Consider the following 20,313-nt stretch of genomic DNA (forward strand, 5'->3'; position numbering starts at 1 on the left):
CTGTAATTTTTAAGATCTTTTATATTTTTTGTTAAAAATTTATAAGCATTTTGTTTTAAGATAATTGTAGACTCACATTTGGTTGTAAGAACTATTACACAAAGATCCTATACCATTTATCCAGTTTCCCTAGTGGTAACATCTTTGAAACAACAATGCAATATTATAACCAAGATAATGACATTCATAGAGTCAAGATACAGGACAGTTTCATCACTGCCAGGATCCCTCATGTTACCTGTATAGACAGCCCCTCTTCCATTCTGCTCCCTTCTCACACACCCCTAACCCCTGATAACCACTAATCTAATTTCCATTTCTATAATTTTGTCATTTCAAGAACGCTATTAATGCATTCATACAGTATGTAACCTTTTGGGTTTGGCTTTTTTCCCCCCACCCAGCATCATTCTCTGAAGACGCATTCATATTGTTTTTATAGCTGAGTGGTATTCTATGATATGGGTGTTCCCCAAATTGTTTAACAATTTACCCATTGGAGAACAGATGGGTTGTTTCCAGTTTTGCGCTGTTACAAATCCAGCTGCTTATGAACATTCATGTTCACATTTTTTTGTGTGTGGGAAGTTTGCATTTCTCTGGCATCGAGTCCTAAGAGTGCAACTGTAAGTCCTATGTTGCTTGCTTAGTTTTTTAAGAAACTGCCGTACTGTGTGTCAGAGCTGCACCATTTTACGTTCCCACCGGCAATGTGTTACAACATGTGATCCAGTTTCTCAGCATCCTTGTCAACATTTGGTGGCATTATTATTATTTTTTATTTCAGCCAATCTGATAGGTGTGTACTGATGTTTCACTGTGGTTTTAATTTACATTTCCATGACGCCTTAATGATGTTGAACATTTTCTCATGTGCTTCTTGATCATCTGTATATTCTCTTTGGTGAAATGTCTGTCTTTTTTCCATTTTGTAATTGGATTGTTTGGTTCTTTACTATTGAGATATGAGGACTCTGTATATTCTAGATACTAATCCTTTGTCAGATATGTGGTTTGCAGATATTTTTTTCCCAGTCTGTAGCTTGTCTTTTCATTCTCTTAGCAGAATTTTTCACATAGCAAAAGTTTTAAGTTTTGATGAGGTACAAGGTGGCAACGTTTTCTTTTATGGATTGTGCTTTTGGTATGAGGTCTAAGAACTCTTTGTTCAGACCATGATCCCAAACATTTCCTCCTTTTTTCCCCCTAAACTTTTAATAGTTTTTTAAATATTTAAGTCCATTTTCAGTTACGTTTTTTTTTTTTAATTTTTCGAATAGCTGTATTTTTTTTAACATCTTTATTGGGGTATAATTGCTTTACAATGGTGTGTTAGTTTCTGCTTTATAACAAAGTGAATCAGTTATACATATACATATGTTCCCATATCTCTTCCCTCTTGCATCTCCCTCCCTCCTCAGTTAAGTTTTGTATGAGTGTTTTGGGTTAAGGAGTTTGTTTATTCCCTATGGATATTCGGTTATTTGAGCACCGTTTGTTTAAAAGGCTACCCTCCCTCCATTGCTTTTCCACTTTTGTCCATGTTTTTATGACCCTTGGTAAGTTCAGTGACTATGCAAGATGAAAGCCAATAGAATTGATTTTAATGATTTTACTGATATCTTTGGATATTTAAGAAATAACAGAAATTCTCTTTCCTTTAATTTACAGTATTAACTTTTTACAGTATTAACTTGGACTGCACCCTAGCCTGGCAATAATCTTTGAGTCTCTGGGTTGAATTTTCTGAGGGAGAATCTGGTTGGTGTTCTTCAGCATTTATTAGCTAGTCTAGTGTCTGGCCCAACTCTTGACCGTCAGTTATGAGGAATGTCACATGACACATAGGGACTGTCTCTTTCTAGGACTTAAAGTCTTTGGCATATATCAGGCCTATGATTTCCATATATAATGGCATTTGAAATTAGAGTGTGTGCCGTAAATACTTATATTATTTGCGCTGATTTGGGATTTTTATTTCTGGGAGTTTTTCTGCAGTGTTTTGTCTACTGGTGTTATTGTCAAAGTATGAAGAAATTTGCCTCCAAATACTTATTTTCTTTTGATTCCAGTGGTTTTCTGAACGACATAATACACCCATTGTGGAAACAGCTTGGGGTTTTAAAATTTTATTTTCCCAAAGCAACATCACATTTATGGCTTATGAATATTTTACAGGTGAAAACATCAAAAAAGAAAATATCTAAATGTAAATGCCAGTAATATCTGAGTCAGTAGTGATGCTGAGTGCTGTCTTTGTATTTCCTTGCAGATTTATCAACGATGTTGGTTAGTATTCAAGAAAGCTTCAAGCAAAGGTCCAAAAAGACTGGAGAAATTTTCCGATGAACGTGCTGCATATTTTAGATGTTATCATAAGGTAAGACTCGATTGTTGTAGCTTTCCAGAAATCTGTTCATAACTAAGGAACTCAAGTTCATTGAGTCTGAAAACTTGTCTTGCTTTTTTAACAAAGGTACAAATGATACTTTTTCCAAGGACAAAACATCTCTAAAATAATATCTACTTGCTCATTGTTTAAAATAACTGACTGATGTGAAGTCCCTCTTCTGGTGGTGTTTTTCCAATCTCTACTGTAGAAATCACCATGTTTTGTAAATTTTCAATTGCGTGGTAGGCCCTTCTCCCAACATTGAAGCCCCTGGAGGGTCGGGATTGGATCTCATTATGTCTATCACAGTGCCTGATACAGAATAGATCCTCAGTCAGTGCTTGGAATGTGGGGTGAGGAGGGAGGGGAAGAAGCTGGAAGAGGTGGATCCAGTAGCACAGAAATTTAGCCAGGTGAGGGAAAGTGAATAACCTTCCCTTTTGTGCAAATTCTCCAAAAGTGGTGACTTTCCAACATCTTACTAAGGGCCTGTGTTGACACCTTGGTTTATACAATAATGAAAAGCAGTAGAACAAGCTGTATTCCTTCTCAGCTTAGAGACATAAAGTGTATGCTATGCTTTAAAGGTGCATCTATATAGACATAAGGGAAGGAGAAGCACAGAGCAAGACTTCTGAGATAAGTAGGAAAGGGAGTCAAGAGTAGCATCTTCCATGTGCTTCATTTCCCCACTATTTCATAGCGAAGTTCTGCCTTCCAAGGTCAGCCCCATTTCCAGCCTTCCTTCTCTCCAAAGGAGAACCCAACTACACTTCTGTATGAGTCTAGATTTCCTCTACTGTTTATCCTCCATATGCCAGATATTACCACTATTCAAATAAAATTTTTTTTGTCCTCAGGAAGGAGTTGTTGCGAATCTATTATTTAGGAGCGGTGATCCAGGAAGCCAGGGAGAGCATAACTTTGAACCCTTGAAAATAATCTTGAGCCAGTCTCTCCATTTCTATAACACCTGAAACTATTGATGTCCAGTCATTTTGAACCAGATGTAATATGTCCCATTTATCCCGTGCATACCCAGTGTCTGTTCTCGTAACAAGATGGCGAACAATGATATAGGAATGACGTGCTTCATTTTAATTTGAGAGGTCTTGCCTTAAAGCGGAGCTCAAGGTGCCCACAGGGGTGTTTGGTTTATCTCTAGGACAAGGACAGAGTTGCTTCCTTTCTCCTTCCCTTACCTGGCACTGATTCCTCTCCTCCACCTCTCAGGTCCATCACATCCTGGTGACTAGACTTTCCGCTGTGGTTGAAAATCATTGATTCTTCATTGCCTTCACCCTATAATTAACAAGGTCATCCAAAGGCTTCACCCCTAGGCAGCCAGAACTTGTGGTTATACATCAGTTCTTCTCTTAAGAATCCCAGCCAGTCTATAACTTTACAGTCTCCATTTGCTCTGGGTTGTGTGCTTGTGTCCCAACCACCCAAATTCCTGTGTTGAAACCTAATCCCCAGTCGTGATGGTATGTGGAGGTGGGACCTTTGGGAGGTGATTTGGTCATGAGAGTGGAGCCCTTGCGAATGAAATTAGTGCTTTTATCAAAGAGACCCGGGAGAGCTCCCTCCTCCCTTCCGCCAGCTGAGGACACAGAATCTATGAACCAGGAAGCAAGTCCTCACCAGACACTGAATCTGCCGGTGCCTCTACCTTGGTCTTCCCAGACTCCAGAACACTGAGAAATAAATTTCTGTTGTTTTTCAGCCACCCAGCCTGTGGTGACTTGTTACACCAGCCTGAATGGACTAGGGTACCGTCAGATTCGTTCTCTTTGCTCACTGTGTGTGGCCACTGATGTCGATCAGTGCTTCCTTGTTTTGGTGGAGTTGCATATATTTCCAGAAATATCTGATTCTTCACAATCCCCTATACCAACCTTTCTGAATGCAGAAGAATAAATAGGCTGTATTTTGCTTACAGACCTATATGTTCCTAAGAGAAAGAAGAGGACAGGTGAGGAGTATTTTATAGGAACTCCCCAAATCCAGTCCATCAGCAGATGGTATTGGCTCTGTGTTCAATCTGCAGAGAGACTCTGAATGTTTCTTACAACCTCTGTTGCTCCTGCTGTGGTCGAAGCCACCAGGCTGCCTAATTCCCAGCCCTCTGAAGTCTATTCCAAACACTTATATCACATCCTGAAACTCTAGCTCGGAACCTTCAGCCAAGTCCTTAAAATGGCCTACACATCACTCATGTGACTGCCTGTCGCCTGTTTAACTTCAGCTGCACGGTTTCCCCAATCCAACTTTATTCTGCGACAGGTGCCCTGGGCTCCTCACTCTCCGCAGAACATGCCAAGCACATTCCTACCTTCGAACTTGCTCTTCCCTTTGCTTTGGCTCTCCCAGCAAATATCCTCAAAGCTCACATCCTTTGTTTCGGGTCATTGTTCATATTCCTCCTCTACGTGAAGCCATCGCCTACCCCCATTATTTAAAATGGAATTCTTGGACACCCTCCCTCTCCATCTCCCTTTGTTTTTCTCTTTAGCACTTATCACTACATACATATCTACTTGACTGTTTCTTATTGTCTTTACTACAATACCACCAAAAATAAGCTCCACAAGGGCAGAGATATTTTTGGTGGGGGCGTAAGTCTGCTTCTACTCCTTATCAGGGCCTAACACATAGCAGACACTTTTTAAACTCTTGATTGAAAAGCTATGTATATAATCGACAGAGGACATGGAATACATGTAGATGTCTTTGTGTCACACTTTTATTTAGCTTATCAGAAAATCTTGAGAAATCTGAAACCAGGAAAAGGAATTTTGATTTGGAGGAAATGGGGTGTGTGGGGATGGGAGCACAGAAAGCCAGGATTGGGAAGTTTTATGAGGACAGACTCAAATGTAAAACCAAAGTGGATTGAAAAGATTCCCCTTGAATGTGAAACAAGTAAGGGGAGATTGAGGACAAACTTGCCCTATTTCCCAGAATTCTACCTGCTGGCTTTGGAATTTAATATGCAGATCTTTGGGGAATGTGATAAGCCACATTCTCTTTCATCTATAATAGTCATTAACCAAAGCTCAAAGCATTAGAACGGAAGAATTATCTACGCTAAGCCTCCAAGCCCTTGATGAGTTCCTGTAGCCTATTCATCTCCTTACTCTTTCAGGCCTCATACGTTTAGTATTAATCTCTCGGGGATATATAAAAAGCTAGAGTAACTCTGAGATGTGCATTTTTTATCTAAATTCTGTGTAATTTATGAATCTTGATAATAGTAGGGTGATAAGTAGCACACCGTGAACAGATTTCAGAGTTCATTTGAACACAAATAAAGCAATTTCCAAAAGAATTGAAGAACTGTATATTATGCTGTTTGATCAACACATAGATGATGTGGCATATACACCCATATCTCTCCTGTAGGACGTCTGTAGCATTTATGGGAATATAGAGCTTCTTTTGTTTCACTTTTAAAGATATTATTATGGAAAAAATGCCAGCTTTATGTATGTGATTCATTTTAGAAGTTTTCAAAGCAAGAAATTGTCTGTAGAATTTTAAAACTTGGTGCTTTCCTCACTGACAAGGGAGCTAAAGGTGCTCTCATAAAAAATTGGAAAATAAATATATAAATAATGCACATACAGAACCATTCATTTTTCATGTCTTCTTCTGCGAAGCACCCCTCAAGCACCCACAGCTGTCAGAGACGGCTGTGAATTTGATTAACTGTAATTGCAACGATATTAAGACTCCAGTGACTTTATTTTTCATTGATTTCTTTCCAGTTTTATTGAGAGATAATTGACATACATCACTGTCTAAGTTTGAGACAAAGGATTCCAGCGACTTCCTGACCTTCTTGTGAAACACAAGTTTATTGTTTTCACTCAGCAAATCAAAGTTGCTTACACCAAGCAGAAGGGGGGTTGAGAATTTCTGTGCCCACTTTTACTTTTTTGAGGTGAATAACAACTGGGAAGAAATCTAAGTGGAGAGACGATTGTCTGTTGTTTTTGAGACCAAGGCAGTTAGTGTGGTGGGAAGTATGCTGACCCTGGGCTCGGTAAACCTACTTTCTCTTTTCCCTTTTTTTCTTTTCTTTCTCTCTCTTTTTTCCTTTTTCAGCTAACCTCACTTTATTTATTTAAGTAAAGTGGATATACACATATTATGTTAGTTTCAGGTGTACAGCCTAGTGATTCCGTTTTTTTTTCAATTAATTTTTATTGGAGTATAGTTGATTTACAATGTTGTGCTAGTTTCTGCTGTACAGCAAAGTGATTCACTTATACATGTACCATATATCCACTCTTTTTAGATTCTTTTCCCATGTAGGCCATTACAGAGTATTGAGTAGAGTTCCCTGTGCTGTACTGTAGGTCCTTATTAGTTATCTATTTTATATATAGTAGTGTATATATGTCAGTCCCAGTCTCCCAATTTATCCTTGCCGCCCCCTTTCCCCCTATAAAACTCTTAGACGAAAATATAGGCAGAAAAAAAAAAAAAAGAAAATATAGGCAGAACACTCTCTGACATTAAGCACAGCAATATCTTTTTTTTTTTTTTTTTTTTGCGGTACGCGGGCCTCTCACTGCTGTGGCCTCTCCCATTGCGGAGCACAGGCTCCGGACGCGCAGACTTAGCGGCCATGGCTCACGGACCCAGCCGCTCCGCGGCATGTGGGATCTTCCCGCACCAGGGCACGAACCCGTGTCCCCTTCATCGGCAAGCGGACTCTCAACCACTGCGCCACCAGGGAAGCCCAGCAATATCTTTTTTGATCCACCTCCTAGAGTAATGAAGATAAAAACAAAAATAAACAAATGGGACCTAATTAAACTTAAAAGCTTTTGCACAGCAAAGGAAACCATAAAAAAACCGAAAAGACAGTCCACAGAATGCGAGAAAATATTTGCAAACAAAGCGACTGACAAGGGATTAATCTCCAAAATATACAAACATCTCATGCAGCTCAATATCAAAAAAACAAACAACCCGATCAAAACATGGGCAGAAGATCTTAATAGACATTCCTCCAAAGAAGACATACAGGTGGGCAGAAAGCACATGAAAAGATGCTCAACATCACTAATTATTAGAGAAATGCAAATCAAAACTACAATAAGGTATCACCTCAAACAGGTCAGAATGGCCACATCAAAAAATCTACAGATAATAAATGCTAGAGAGGGTGTGGAGAAAAGGGAACCCTCTTGCACTCTTGGTGGGAATGTAAATTGATACAGCCACTATGGAGAACAGTATGGAGGTTCCTTAAGAAACTAAAAATAAAGCTACCATATGAGATCCAGCAATCCCACTCTTGGGCATATATCCGGAGAAAACCATAATTCGAAAAGATACATGCACCACAATGTTCATTGCAGTACTATTTACAATAGCCAGGACATAGAAGTAATCTAAACGTCCATCGATGGAGGAATGGATAAAGAAGATGTGGCACATATATACAATGGAATATTAGCCATAAGAAAGAATGAAATAATGTCATTTGCAGTGACATGGATGGACCTAGAGACTGTCATACTGAGTGAAGTAAGTCAGACAAAGACAAATATGATATCACTTATATGTGGAATCTAAAAAGTGATTGAGCATTTTTACAGATTCTACTCCATTATAGGTTATTACAAGATAATGGGTGTAATTCCCTGTGCTATATCCTTCTTGCTTACCTATTTTATATGTAGTAGTTTGTATCTGTTAATCCCGTACCCCTAATTTGTCCCTCCCCTCTCCCCTCTCTCCTCTCTCCTTTGGTCACCACAAGTTTCTTTTCTGTATCTGTGAGTCTGTTTCTATGTTGCATAAAAATTCATTTGTATTATTTTTTTAGATTCCACATATAAGTGATATCATACCGTATTTGTCTTTCTCTGACTTATTTCACTAAGCATAATATTCTCTAGGTTCATCCATGTTGCTGCATATGGCAGTATTTCATTCTTTTTTATGGCTGTGCAATATTCCACTGTGTGTGTGTGTGTGTGTGTGTGTGTGTGTACACATGCACACCCCATCTTCTTAATCCAGTTGTCTGTTGATGGGCACTTGAGTTCCTTCCATGTCTTGGCTATTTTCAATAGTGCTGCTGTGAGCCATGTAATCCCCTTGAGAGTCATCCAGGTTGTTGTGTTGTGTGTTTCAATATTCTGTCCCTGTTTATTGTTAAGCAATGTTCCATAGTATGGAGTACCACAGTTTATTTACATTCATCCACTGAAGAACTAGTTGTTTCTAATTTTTTATTATTATGGATAAAGTTTTTATCTTTCTTGGATTAACTCCCAAGAGTGCAACTACTGGATCATATTGTGGCTGCATGTTTATTTTTATAAGAAATTGCTAACCTGTCTTAACAGAGTGGCTGTGGATTTTACATTCCTACCAGCAATGAATGACTGATCCAGTGTCTCTGCATCTTCACCAGCATTTGGTGGTATCACTATTTTTATTTTAGTCATTCTGATAGTGATACCTCATTGTGGTTTTAATTTGTATTCCCTAATGGCTAATGATGTTGAACATAATTTCATGCACTTAATTGCCATCTGTATGTCTTTTTCTATGAAATATCTCTCCATACATGTTTACCAATTTTTAATAGATTTTTTTTTAACCATTGAGTTTTGGTGATTTTTTTATGGTCTCGATTCTACTCTTCTGTCAGGTATGTGGTTGCAAATATTTTCTTTTCCATAGCTTATCTTTTATCCTCTTAACAGGATCTTTTGCAGAACAAAAGTTTTCATTCTAATGAGGTCCAGTATTTGAACTTTTACTTTTATGGATTATGCTTTTGCTGTCAAGTCTAAAAACTCTTTGCCTAGCCCTGGATCCTGAACATTTTCTTTTTCTAAAATTTTATAGTTTTAAGTTATATATTTAAGTTCATGATTCATTTTGAGTTTAATTTTTGTATAAGGTGTGAGACGTAGGTTGAGTTTCATTCTTTTTACCTAAGGTTGCCCAATTGTTCCAATACAATTTGTTTTTAAAAGAAAAATATTTATTTTTTCCCACTGAATTACTTTTGCACATTTATCAAAAATCATTTGGGCATATTAGCAGAAGTCTATATCTGGGTTCTCTTTTCTTTCTCATTGAGCTGTGTATCGTATTCTCTTGATTACTGTAAATATATACTAATCTTTAATACTGGGTAGAATGATTGCTTCCACTTATTCTTTTTCTAAAGGTTGTTTTAGCTATTTTAGTGCCTTTCCATAAAATTTTAAATGAAGCTTGTCTGTGCTTACAGAAAACCCATGTTAGAATTTTGAAAATAATTATATTAAGCCTATAGATCAAATTGTGGGAGAACTGACATCTTTTCTGTGTCAAGTCTTTCAGTTCATAAACATGGTCACTCCATTTATTTGAATTTTAAAAACTTCTTTCATCAGCATTTTGTAATGTTCAACCTCCATATCCTGTACATGGTTTGCTAAGTTTATATGTGATTATTTCATTTAATTTGGATTAAATTTAAAGCCCTTTTGAATTAAATACTTGTGTGTAAACCAGTCATTTTTGGCCTATAATCTGATAAAACAATCATCCAGTTTAAATTGTTTTTTTCCTACCCCACAATTATTAGACTAATCATTTGAAACGATTAGCTTTCCTTGCATTTTGGAAAGAAACTCAGGTTTTTGAGGGTTTATGAAAATGTAATCTGTTTAGTCTGTCACTGGTCTATTAGTTTGTTTGACTTAGTTATCTCAAGAAACACACATATGCACATAGGAAAATAAGAATAAGAAAAAAACAAACTTAGCTACAAAGTTCATTGAATGTATAAATGCTTTTCCCTCCCCATTCTTATGTATTTCTTACATGAATTTCTTAAAAGCCTGTATCTCTAGGACTTGATCTATGTGATTTCACATTTGTGTTTATGTGGAAACACTTGACTATAATCCAAGAACAGACAGAAGCGCTCTGTAAATGATGTCAAAAGGAAAAGGGTGGGTTTTCTCAAGTTGGTAAAAAAATTAGTCAAATGGTTTCTGGGTGTGGGAGAAACTACAGGATATTGTTGACCAAGTAAGTTACTGCACAAGAAGTTGTGCTGACAAAGGATAGAGATCCCCTTACCTCGTTTTATACTTTTTTGCAGATTTCTTTTTCTTTTTTTCTTGTCACTCATTTTTAAAAATTGTAAATATCCTGCATCTTCCTTGTAACAAATGTAAACAATTCTGAAGTGTATGAAGTAAAATGAAAGAAAATAATCCTACCTTTGCCCCTAGTCCCTGTCTTCAGAAAAAAAAATACTAATAGACTGATGTGCATCCCTCAAACTCTTTTCACTCTCTACACAAATAGAAGCATATTCTCGCACGTATATAGATCACATTTTTAAAGCAAAAATAGAGTAATTCATTACATACTATGCATATTGTGTTTAAGGAGACCATAAATCCAGATTTCCCCAGGATGTTTTGATAATCCTGTAGTGTTTATATAACTTTTAGTAACAACTTCTTTCACATTCAAAATATTCTGGTTTATGAGATAAAATAAATGGTCACATTAATTACACCCTTTCTCTCATGCTTTGACTATAATTCTAAGTCAATAAGTAGTGTCTGCACCTCATTAGTTTAACAGCTCCAGACTACTCTTTAATATTGATACACCACAATCTGTTTAAAAATACCCAAATTGATGGGCAAAAAGGTTTATAATTTTTTACTAATATAAATTCTATTGTGGTGAAAACCTTGTGCATCTGTCTTTATATGCTCATGCTAATCTTTTTGGAAGGGAAAGTCTTAAATGTGAGATGGTCAGCTAATATCCTGTACCTTTAACATTTTTGTAGCTACTGCCAAGTTGTCTCCAGATAGATTATCCAAAATCCCACACCCACGGACAGCTTAGGGAAGTGCCCTTCACCCCAGACTCCATTCTCTCTGTAAATTTCAGATGCAGACTTTTCAGTGTAAGTACACTTTGGTGTGTGTGTGGCTTTTTATTTTTAAGGAAGACACAATGAACAGATTATTTAAATTATTTCATGTGTACAAGTAAAGCTCCACTCTTCAGGGAAGACAGTCCAAATTTGTACCTCAGACAGGCGCTAGTCCAATTTATTTTAAGTGACCAAGGGCATATAGATATTTTTGGAAAGAATGAAACCATCTCTATGGGGGCTGGGATATAACTGTCTAGACTGGTTCTTTCTTAAGAAATCTTTTATAAAATGTTTGCTTAAACTGCTGTGTTCCAGGTCCCGAGGGGAGACTTGTGGATAGAAATGTTTTATGCTGACAACTTTTGATTAGAACTCGGGATGTCTCTTCTCATTTGTCCCTGCTTACTGGCACTGCATTAAAACCATTGGTACTTTTTTGTGTGTGTGTGGTACGCGGGCCTCTCACTGTTGCGGCCTCTCCCGTTGCGGAGCACAGGCTCCGGACGCGCAGGCTCAGCGGCCATGGCTCACGGGCCCAGCCGCTGCGCGGCATGTGGGATCTTCCCGGACCGGGGCACGAACCCGTGTCCCCTGCATCGGCAGGCGGACTCTCAACCACTGCGCCACCAGGGAAGCCCCCACTGGTACTTTTTTTAGGAAAGACAATATGAAAAAGTTTGGAACACATTATAAGAAGTCTTGCAACATTTTAATGGAAATGTTTATTAGAGCTTTTCAGAGTGCTCTGAAAATTTCAACAGATAATAATAATGTAATAACAATAATAATAATGTAATGGATTATTTTATTAATCCTGTACTTGAGAAAACATTACGGACCCAGAAATGGATTGCTTTTACCTGACTTTTATTTTCAAAGGCAACCTACAAAAGTTAAAGGGATTTATGCCTCTTCATTTTCCGTAGGATAATGGCTTTATTTATTTATTTTAGAATGAAATAATTTGAAGCTTCTGCAGAGCTTCACAATTTGCATATACAACGTGAATTGCTCACTTAATTCATTCAGTCCCACAAGGGGAAAAATAATTAGGATACAGCCTACAAAAGCAAGGCGGAAAAATTGCCTTTTAGGTAGTGGTCTCCATTTCAGTCTGTAAACATAAATAAATCATTATCTGTAAATTATCATCAGCAAAAGAAGGGGAAAAATTGGAAATCAAATCCTTGTTTTCCTAAATGGCTTTTGACTTCGCAGCACACCAGAAACATACTTAATATTCCCACGCAATGCTGACGACTTGCATAATTCTGACAGGAATATACCAGTTCCTCAAGGGAATGTACTTTTAAAAATCCGATTGTATTAATCTTCCCTTGAAACACCAGAAAAAATGTCAGCCGTTTCTCTGTCTAGTTACAAAATAATCCATTTAGAAAATTGAACTGTGTAATTTGTAATTGTTCTCCAAGTTGTTAATGCAAAACTATATCAGTAGCAAACTAAACTTTTAAAGTATGGCCACTTTGTTCATCGCTGGCTGTTAAACATTTATTTCAATGACTACTATCATTTATGACGAATAAGGCATCTGGAATATGGCTTTAAACAGACAAATTGATTTGGCAGTCCTTCTTTTGGAATTCCTAATTGCACGGCATACTTAAAGACTTATCAGAAATTTAGGAGAGTGTCGAATATTTCTTTTCTTTGAGGGAGTCATAGTACTTTGGATTTTTGATACTCAGAAAACTAGAAAACAAGAAATGCATGGTAATTAAGTAGTTCTTAAATCTCTCCCTGTTTTCCCATTCCTCCCGCGCTAACCTACGCTAAAGTCATAACTATTACCTGGTTGCCTCCTGGCCTTTCTGGACCTCATTTCTGCCCTCTGGTCATGATGTTCCCTTCCTTCCCCATGGTTAAGTCCACCATGTATGGCCAAGCCAGCTGTCCACCGCTCAGCTCCAGAGGGCGCCATTCTCGTCAACTCTGTGAGCATAGAACTCTCATCGGCCTTGTTCATTCTCTACTTTTACTGTAATGGGGTTTTCACCCGCTGCACTGTTAGTTAACATTATGGCTGTGGGGCAGTCCTGTTCACTGTAGGATGTATAGCAGCATCTCTGGCCTCTACCCACTAGATGCCAGTAGCACCTCCCGGTTTGGGCAACCAAAAATATCTCTGTACTTTGTGAAATCTTTTCCCCTGGGAAGGAGGGAGGTGCGAGATCTCCACCAGGCTGAGAACCGCTGGCCTGTAGAGGAATCTTTCTAATGCGTAGATGTTACCTTCCATTTGTTTGCTTTAAACCTCTTAGTGTACGCTCTGCAGACTTCATGAGTCACAGTGAACTCCTGACGGCATCACACGGGGCCTGTTCGGATGCAGCCCCAGTCCAGCGGCTCCCGCTCCGCGCTTTGTCTGTTGCCCACTGCTGCCCGCCTCACCGCCGCTCTTCCCCAGGTTTTTATGTACCAAACTGCAATTTCGCGATTGTGCATGTGTAGGCTCTGTTTGGTCTGGAAATTCATCTTTCCTTTCTCTGCCTCATAAACTTCCCGTCATCCTTCACGACCCACCTTAGGAATCACCAGGCCTGACTCAGGAACGATGGCCTCTCTGATTCGTTGCTGTATGTTCATTTGGTGGCAGTTAGCGGTTTAGTAAAGAGTCGTTGGATCATCTGTGTTTGAATCCCAGCTCTGCTGTTTGCCTGCTGAGTCAGCAAATTCACCTTTGTAGACCTCGACACTCTTCTGTGTACCATGGGAATAATATCATAGTGAGAAAGGATGTGAAAAGTCCAATAACATAATCCATAGGAAGGGCTTAGAACCCAAGATCTGGCATGTAATTCAGAGTCTGCCTGCTTGGAGTCAAATCCTGCCTCTGTCACTGGTCAGGAATTGTCCAGCCCCTGGCAGGGTAACAACATCATCGCGCCTCAGTCTCCTTGTCTTTATGATGGGGATGGTGATTGGGAAGCGGGGCTTTCGTTTAACGTGTGCGTGTTGAGGGTCACTGGAGATCCAGCAGAGAACAAAGCAGGGGACTCCCTGCTTCGACTCCAGCATAAAGGAAAAGTATAATATATAGTGTGTCGGCATGACTGATACATGCTAAGGAGGAAATGAAAGCAGGGAAAAGGGATAGGCATGTGGAATGAGAGTGTTGCAATTTTATTTATTTTTTAAAATTAAACTAAAATAAAATTAATTAATTTATTTTTCGTTGTGTTGGGTCTTCGTTGCTGCGTGCAGGCTTCTCATTGCGGTGGCTTCTCTTGTTGCGGAGCACGGGCGCTAGGTGTGCGGGCTTTGGTAGTTGTGGCACGCGGGCTCAGTAGTTGTGGCGCTCGGGCTTAGTTGCTCCGCAGCATGTGGGATCTTCCCGGACCAGGGCTCGAACCCGTGTCCCCTGCATTGGCAGGAAGATTCTTAACCACTGCGCCACCAGGGAAGCCCCTACAATTTTAAATACAGTCATCAGGAGAAGATGTTGTGTGAGTCGCTGAAGAAGGCAGGAGTGAGGCCTCTTCCTATAGAGGAAGAGTGTCTCCGGGCAAAGGAAGAGCAAGCCCAAGTGTTCTTGCTTGGCGGGACTGAAAAGACCACAGAAATGAGAGGGATTTCAGTTGGGCTTTTAAGATAAGGAAAACAGTAAATTGTGCACTGCCTTTGTTTCACTAGAGTTGTGTCTCTTCAATATAATGACCTCTAGCGTCACAATAGGCTGTGTGTGCAGAGAAGTATTTGGAGGAACATTCTGAAAGTCCCAAAGAACTGTCCAGTAGGTAAGTGGGAGTTACGTGAAGACTTCAGTGTGCAGCTTTTTATTTCCTCCAGCTATTGGAAAGAGATCCATTTCTCTTACAGGAGCACAGAGTGTGTGGGAGGAATACACGTGGTCGGGCTCTATCTTGAGAAGAGTAAATCAAAGTTTGTTCAGACCGATTTTCAGGCAGTGCCATCCAATGTAATCACACGCTAGAGCCAGAAAAGCACACCACCAACAAGGTAGCCTTCTGTCATTTTCTGCATTGGCGCAGGAAAGGCGAGTTGGACCGCCTTCTCCATCTGCCTGGAGTCTCTATTGAAGGGAGGATGCTTCAGTGCAAGGGGAAGATTGGAAGTCCCCCATAAGGTGCTCTGCAAATGCCACCAAAAGCTTTGAGAAACAAAGAATCGCCAGCAACCCTTCTCAACAGGCTCTAGAAGTGTAACCTCAATGGACCACCATATTCACCTGTGCATGATTTTCTTCCGATTCGAAGTAACTACAGTTAGAACTTGCAGTTGTGATAACAGCTAGCTGGCTGTCCTTCTGGAATGCCTGTAAAGAGACTGATGATGGGGTCAGGTCCCAAATGGCTTGGTTCCCTTCTTGAGTAAGCTACCCAGTTGTGTACACCAGCTCACCTACTGACAAATGTAAATTAAAAACTGAGGATGAGGCTGTCCAAATGCATAAAGGGTGTATGGTGGGCACCTCTATCAACTAAACGTGCAGTAAATTCTACATAAACTTGCTCACCTGATTAAATGCAGTAGTCCACATTTTTGAAATAAATGAGTAATCATAGTGATTCTAGTAATATTCATGACCTGTGTTTCCAGATTACTTTAATAAAAAGCAGTATGCAGGTGGGAACAGTAAAAGCATCCTTGGTCAATATTATCTTGACTCTGGCACTCATAGATATAGGGACTTAGGTTGACAAACCAGTTGGATTAAAAGGAACAGTATTTTGATGCAGATGAGTCTTCAGTGGATGCTAAGACAACTCTCTGAAAGGTGGTTGGGTAACAGCTTATTCACATGATACCGAAGTATCACCGAGCATGGATGAATCTCATAGACATGATATTGGGTGAAAGAAACCAAACACAGAAAAATACATATGATACGATTCCATTTATATAAAGTTTTCTAAAAGGCAAAACTAACCAGTGGTGATGGAGGTAACAGTAGTGGTTTTATCTATGGTCAGTTCTGACCCAGGAAGTGGTGATATTAACTGAAATGTTTTGTATGTCAGTCAAAACATTGGTGGCTGCCCAGGTGTGTACATGTGTCAAGGTTCACTGGACTGTGGTCTTGAGATTTCTGTCTTTTACTGTATGTGCTTGATCCCCAGGACCTGATATTTGGATTCCTTGCTTGTCCCAAGCAGAATTTCACTAGAGCAGTAGCTTGGGATGCAAACCATGGTGCCAGGTGTACCCACATAAAAGCAAGTGGTTTTTGAAAGACTGAGTTTCTTCAGCATTTTAAGGTCTAAGTAGGAAAGATGAGTTTAGTTCAGAGTGTCTTCTTTTGAGTTGACAAGCACTTTATTTTTCCTTAGGAATTAAGATTTGCATTTCTTTTTTTTTTTCTCTCTCAAGATATGATTTACAACTTGCAGAAATAACTTTTAATTGTTTCCAAAACTGTTTGCAACTTTAGTTTTATTCATTTGCTCATTTATTCAGCCAGTCACTTATTCACTCATTTACTTATAGTATGTTTTAAGGAGCACACCCTATGGAGTGTACTGCTAGAAATAACATACATCTATAGAAGCCAGAAGTTCTAGCTTTGAGTGTGGCTCGACCCTTCCATTCTACCTGAGAAATCATAATTAAGTTACTTCTCTGATTCTCACTATTCTTCCTTGTAATGGCTTTAATAATAGTGCCGACGACGTTATATCATCCTGAGAATTTAGTATTACATTGTAGCCATTCAGCATTCTGTGGTTGATTGAAGTGACGTGTGAGGAGGAGTAGGGTGGGATTCATTTATAACTGAGGAGTAGGGTGGGATTCATTTTCCTCATGTAGTTAGACTAGTTCTACTTATATATAATGGTGACACTGTAAGATTTTCTTTGAAAAACATTTTTAAAACCAAATGATTCAACTACTAAATTAAAAATGATAACCAATGTTCTAGTGGATTATTATGTATCTGAGTAGGAAATGTGGTCTCCTTTGTACTAGAAGCAATATTGTTATACAGTGGGATTTGAGAGAAAAACTCTATGAAAATTCTTGGCCAAAAGGGCATCAAACAGAGGGTGTATTAGCCAACTTCTGCTATGGCAACAGTTCCAAAATCTTAGTAGCTTATAGCAGCTCATCTTTATCCTCTGCCCTTGTCGCCTGAGGGATCTGGGTTGGCTGTGGGTGTATTGAGCATAGCTGGATTAATTTGACTCAGTTGCAGTCCATCTGTCCTGCATTCAGAGATCCAGGAAGAAGGAGGGGGATATTGTTATTGTAGTGGAGGGCTGAAGCTCAAGGAGAGTGGAACTGACTTACACACACAGTTAAAGCATCTTCTTGAGCACATCAGCTCACATTCTGTTGGCCAAAGCAAGTTGCGTGACCAAGTCCAAACTCAGTAAAGAGTCACGAGGGCCAGGAGGCGAGGGACGATTTTGAACAAATAATTCAATCTAGACAGTGAAGGTGGCTGTGAGGTACAGAATTTGCCTTTGGTCTGATTGGAAATACTTCCAGATTCTAAAGAGAGAATCATTTTTGCCAAGTCTTACCTTTACTTAATCTTTCCATCCTCTGTGCTCATAAACATATTTTATGTATCAGGGAAGCTCCTGTTTAGTGTTCATTATCTCTTACCAGCAGAATTTTCAAGGAGCCACTGTCTTCCATGAATTTTTTTTTTTTTTGCGGTACGCGGGCCTCTCACTGCTGTGGCCTCTCCCGTTGCGGAGCGCAGGCTCCGGACGCGCAGGCTCAGCGGCCATGGCTCACGGGCCCGGCCGCTCCGCGGCATGCGGCATCTTCCCGGACCGGGGCACGAACCCACGTCCCCTGCATCGGCAGGCGGACTCTCAACCACTGCGCCACCAGGGAAGCCCCTTCCATGAATTTTGAATCAGTCCAAGGATTGAATTGGGCCCAGGATGTATTAAGTCAGATTAAGCCTAGAGCTAGCCTGGGCTTTTGAAAGTAAACACCCAATTTCAAGAGAAAATCAAGCATTTCAAAGGTCCTAATATTGACATTTTCAGTAACCCATATGGATGTCTCTGGTCTTCTTTGGCAGATTTTAGCTCCATTTCAAGAGAAAAATCTCTGGAGTCAGGATGCTTAAATATATCCTGGAAAAAGAAAAGGAAGGTTAGAGATTGAGAGGCCACAGAATAATTTGAAAGAGTAACCAGACAGGTAGCAGCCCAGAAAATAAACAGAAGTTGTTTTGATTGTCTGACTTGGTCAGCTGTTCCCTTAGCATGAAGATGATATAAAAGCATAGGTCAAAATATTTAAACTCTATGTATATACCATTTTTAATCACACAATTTGACTTCTTTTTGTTTTCTGCTTACTATCAAAACCCTCTGTTAGTAATGAAAATTTGTAACTGGATCTCATTTAGACCTCTCTTGGGAACTGTTCTTTTGATCTTTAAATCATAATTCTCAGACATATTTCAGATTTTGGTCATGAGGCTTGAAATGCTTTGTTGTCTCTCATTTAGGACATGCAATCATGAAATGGACAAAAAAGGCAAAAAGAAAACAAATGGTCCTATTCAGATGGGTGACCTTTGGGATACCAAGTGGGCACCAAATCTTTACCAAGTTTCTATTGAAATTTACTGTCATGCCTCTGCGAAGCACATGAGAATGGTTCTGGGTGACTCTATGACCTTTAGGTCAATTGGTTGTCACCTGGACTGTTGACTCAGTAGAAAATGAAATGAAAGTCAGTTTCATAATAGTTGTATTAGATTAGGAGTGTTAGATTGATGGTGTTTTTCCTAATTTTTAGTCATTTGTCATTCGTAACTGTTTGTGGTCACGGTATCACCACTACTCTTATGTACTTAATTTTTTTGCTTGAAATCATATCACTTCTTTGTTTAAATAAATTCACTGTAAAAGAACATTTTCTTAACTACCATCAATAGAAACGGGTATTGTTTGCCATGAACAGGAATTAACAGTTAAAAAGAAGTACAAGGGAAAGAAAATAATATTACTAAGGCTGAATAATATCCCGTTCTAGGTATATACCACATTTTCTTTATTCATCTATCAATGGACATTTAGGTTGTTTCCATATCTTGGCTATTGTAGATAATACTTCAGTAAACACAGAAGTGTAAATATCCCTTTGAGGTCCTTTGAATTTCCTTTGAGTATATACCCAAAAGTGGGATTGCTGGACCACACGGTAGTTTTGTTTTTACTTTTTTGAGGAACCTCCATACTGTTTTCCACAGCAGCTGCATCATTTTGCATTACCACTAACAACGCACAAAACTTCCGTATCTTATCCCTAGTGAATAGAACAGTACTTGACACAGAGTAAATTTTACAAATAAATAAATGAATGAATGAGTAAATGAATAGTAAATAAACAATGAATTAAACATTTTGATGAACGAATGGATGCAAGGAAGATTCTTGAAGAGGGAATGTTGTTCTCCTGCAATCGTGCTTAAGTGGTTCCCTCCTTGATGCTGTTACACCTTGAAGAAATTTTTACATTTTTTCTGTGAATCTCTACACAAAGAGCATAATTCATGTAAAGTTTAGGATGTGTCTATTCTCCTGCACTGTGGAAGAAAAATAAAATCTAGAAAACTGTAAATGTAATCTATAAAACCCAGGAGAGCGTTTTCCTTAAAAGTTTTGAACTTGGCAAGAAAGAACTTCTGGGTGATCTGAGGCATAAGGAAAAGACAATAAATGCATACTGAAGTTGAACTGAAGTCATTACACGCGAGTGGTCCCGAAAGCTCATCCTCTTTGAGACAGGGCTGAGGATCCCATAGAGTCATTTTTGATGGTCAGTTACACTGTTGTCGCCCCCGTTTAAGATACTGCTCATATTAAATGATAATCTGAGACCTTATCAGAATCTCTCTTTACTTCAAAAGTAATTATTTAGGGGCCAATTATTTCTTTGGGAAAGGAATATTAAAAAAAATACGTCCTGCCTCGTTTTTCTCATTTACAAAATGAAGTGATGGTGGAAATAAATGTCTCATAGAAGTTTCTGTGTG

General features: G+C 39.0%; 1 protein-coding gene across 1 annotated transcript in view; it reads left to right on the top strand.

Moving 5' to 3' along the window:
• The window catches only part of DOK5 (docking protein 5), a 141,203-nt gene that overhangs the window by 74,192 nt on the left and 46,698 nt on the right, over nucleotides 1–20,313 (top strand). The window contains exon 2 of the mRNA XM_067708555.1: nucleotides 2,273–2,380. Coding sequence (XP_067564656.1) covers nucleotides 2,273–2,380 — 108 coding nt within the window. The remainder of the gene's footprint in view (nucleotides 1–2,272; nucleotides 2,381–20,313) is intronic.

This window comes from Pseudorca crassidens, chromosome 15 (assembly GCF_039906515.1).
Source record: "Pseudorca crassidens isolate mPseCra1 chromosome 15, mPseCra1.hap1, whole genome shotgun sequence".
Lineage (NCBI taxonomy): Eukaryota > Metazoa > Chordata > Mammalia > Artiodactyla > Delphinidae > Pseudorca > Pseudorca crassidens.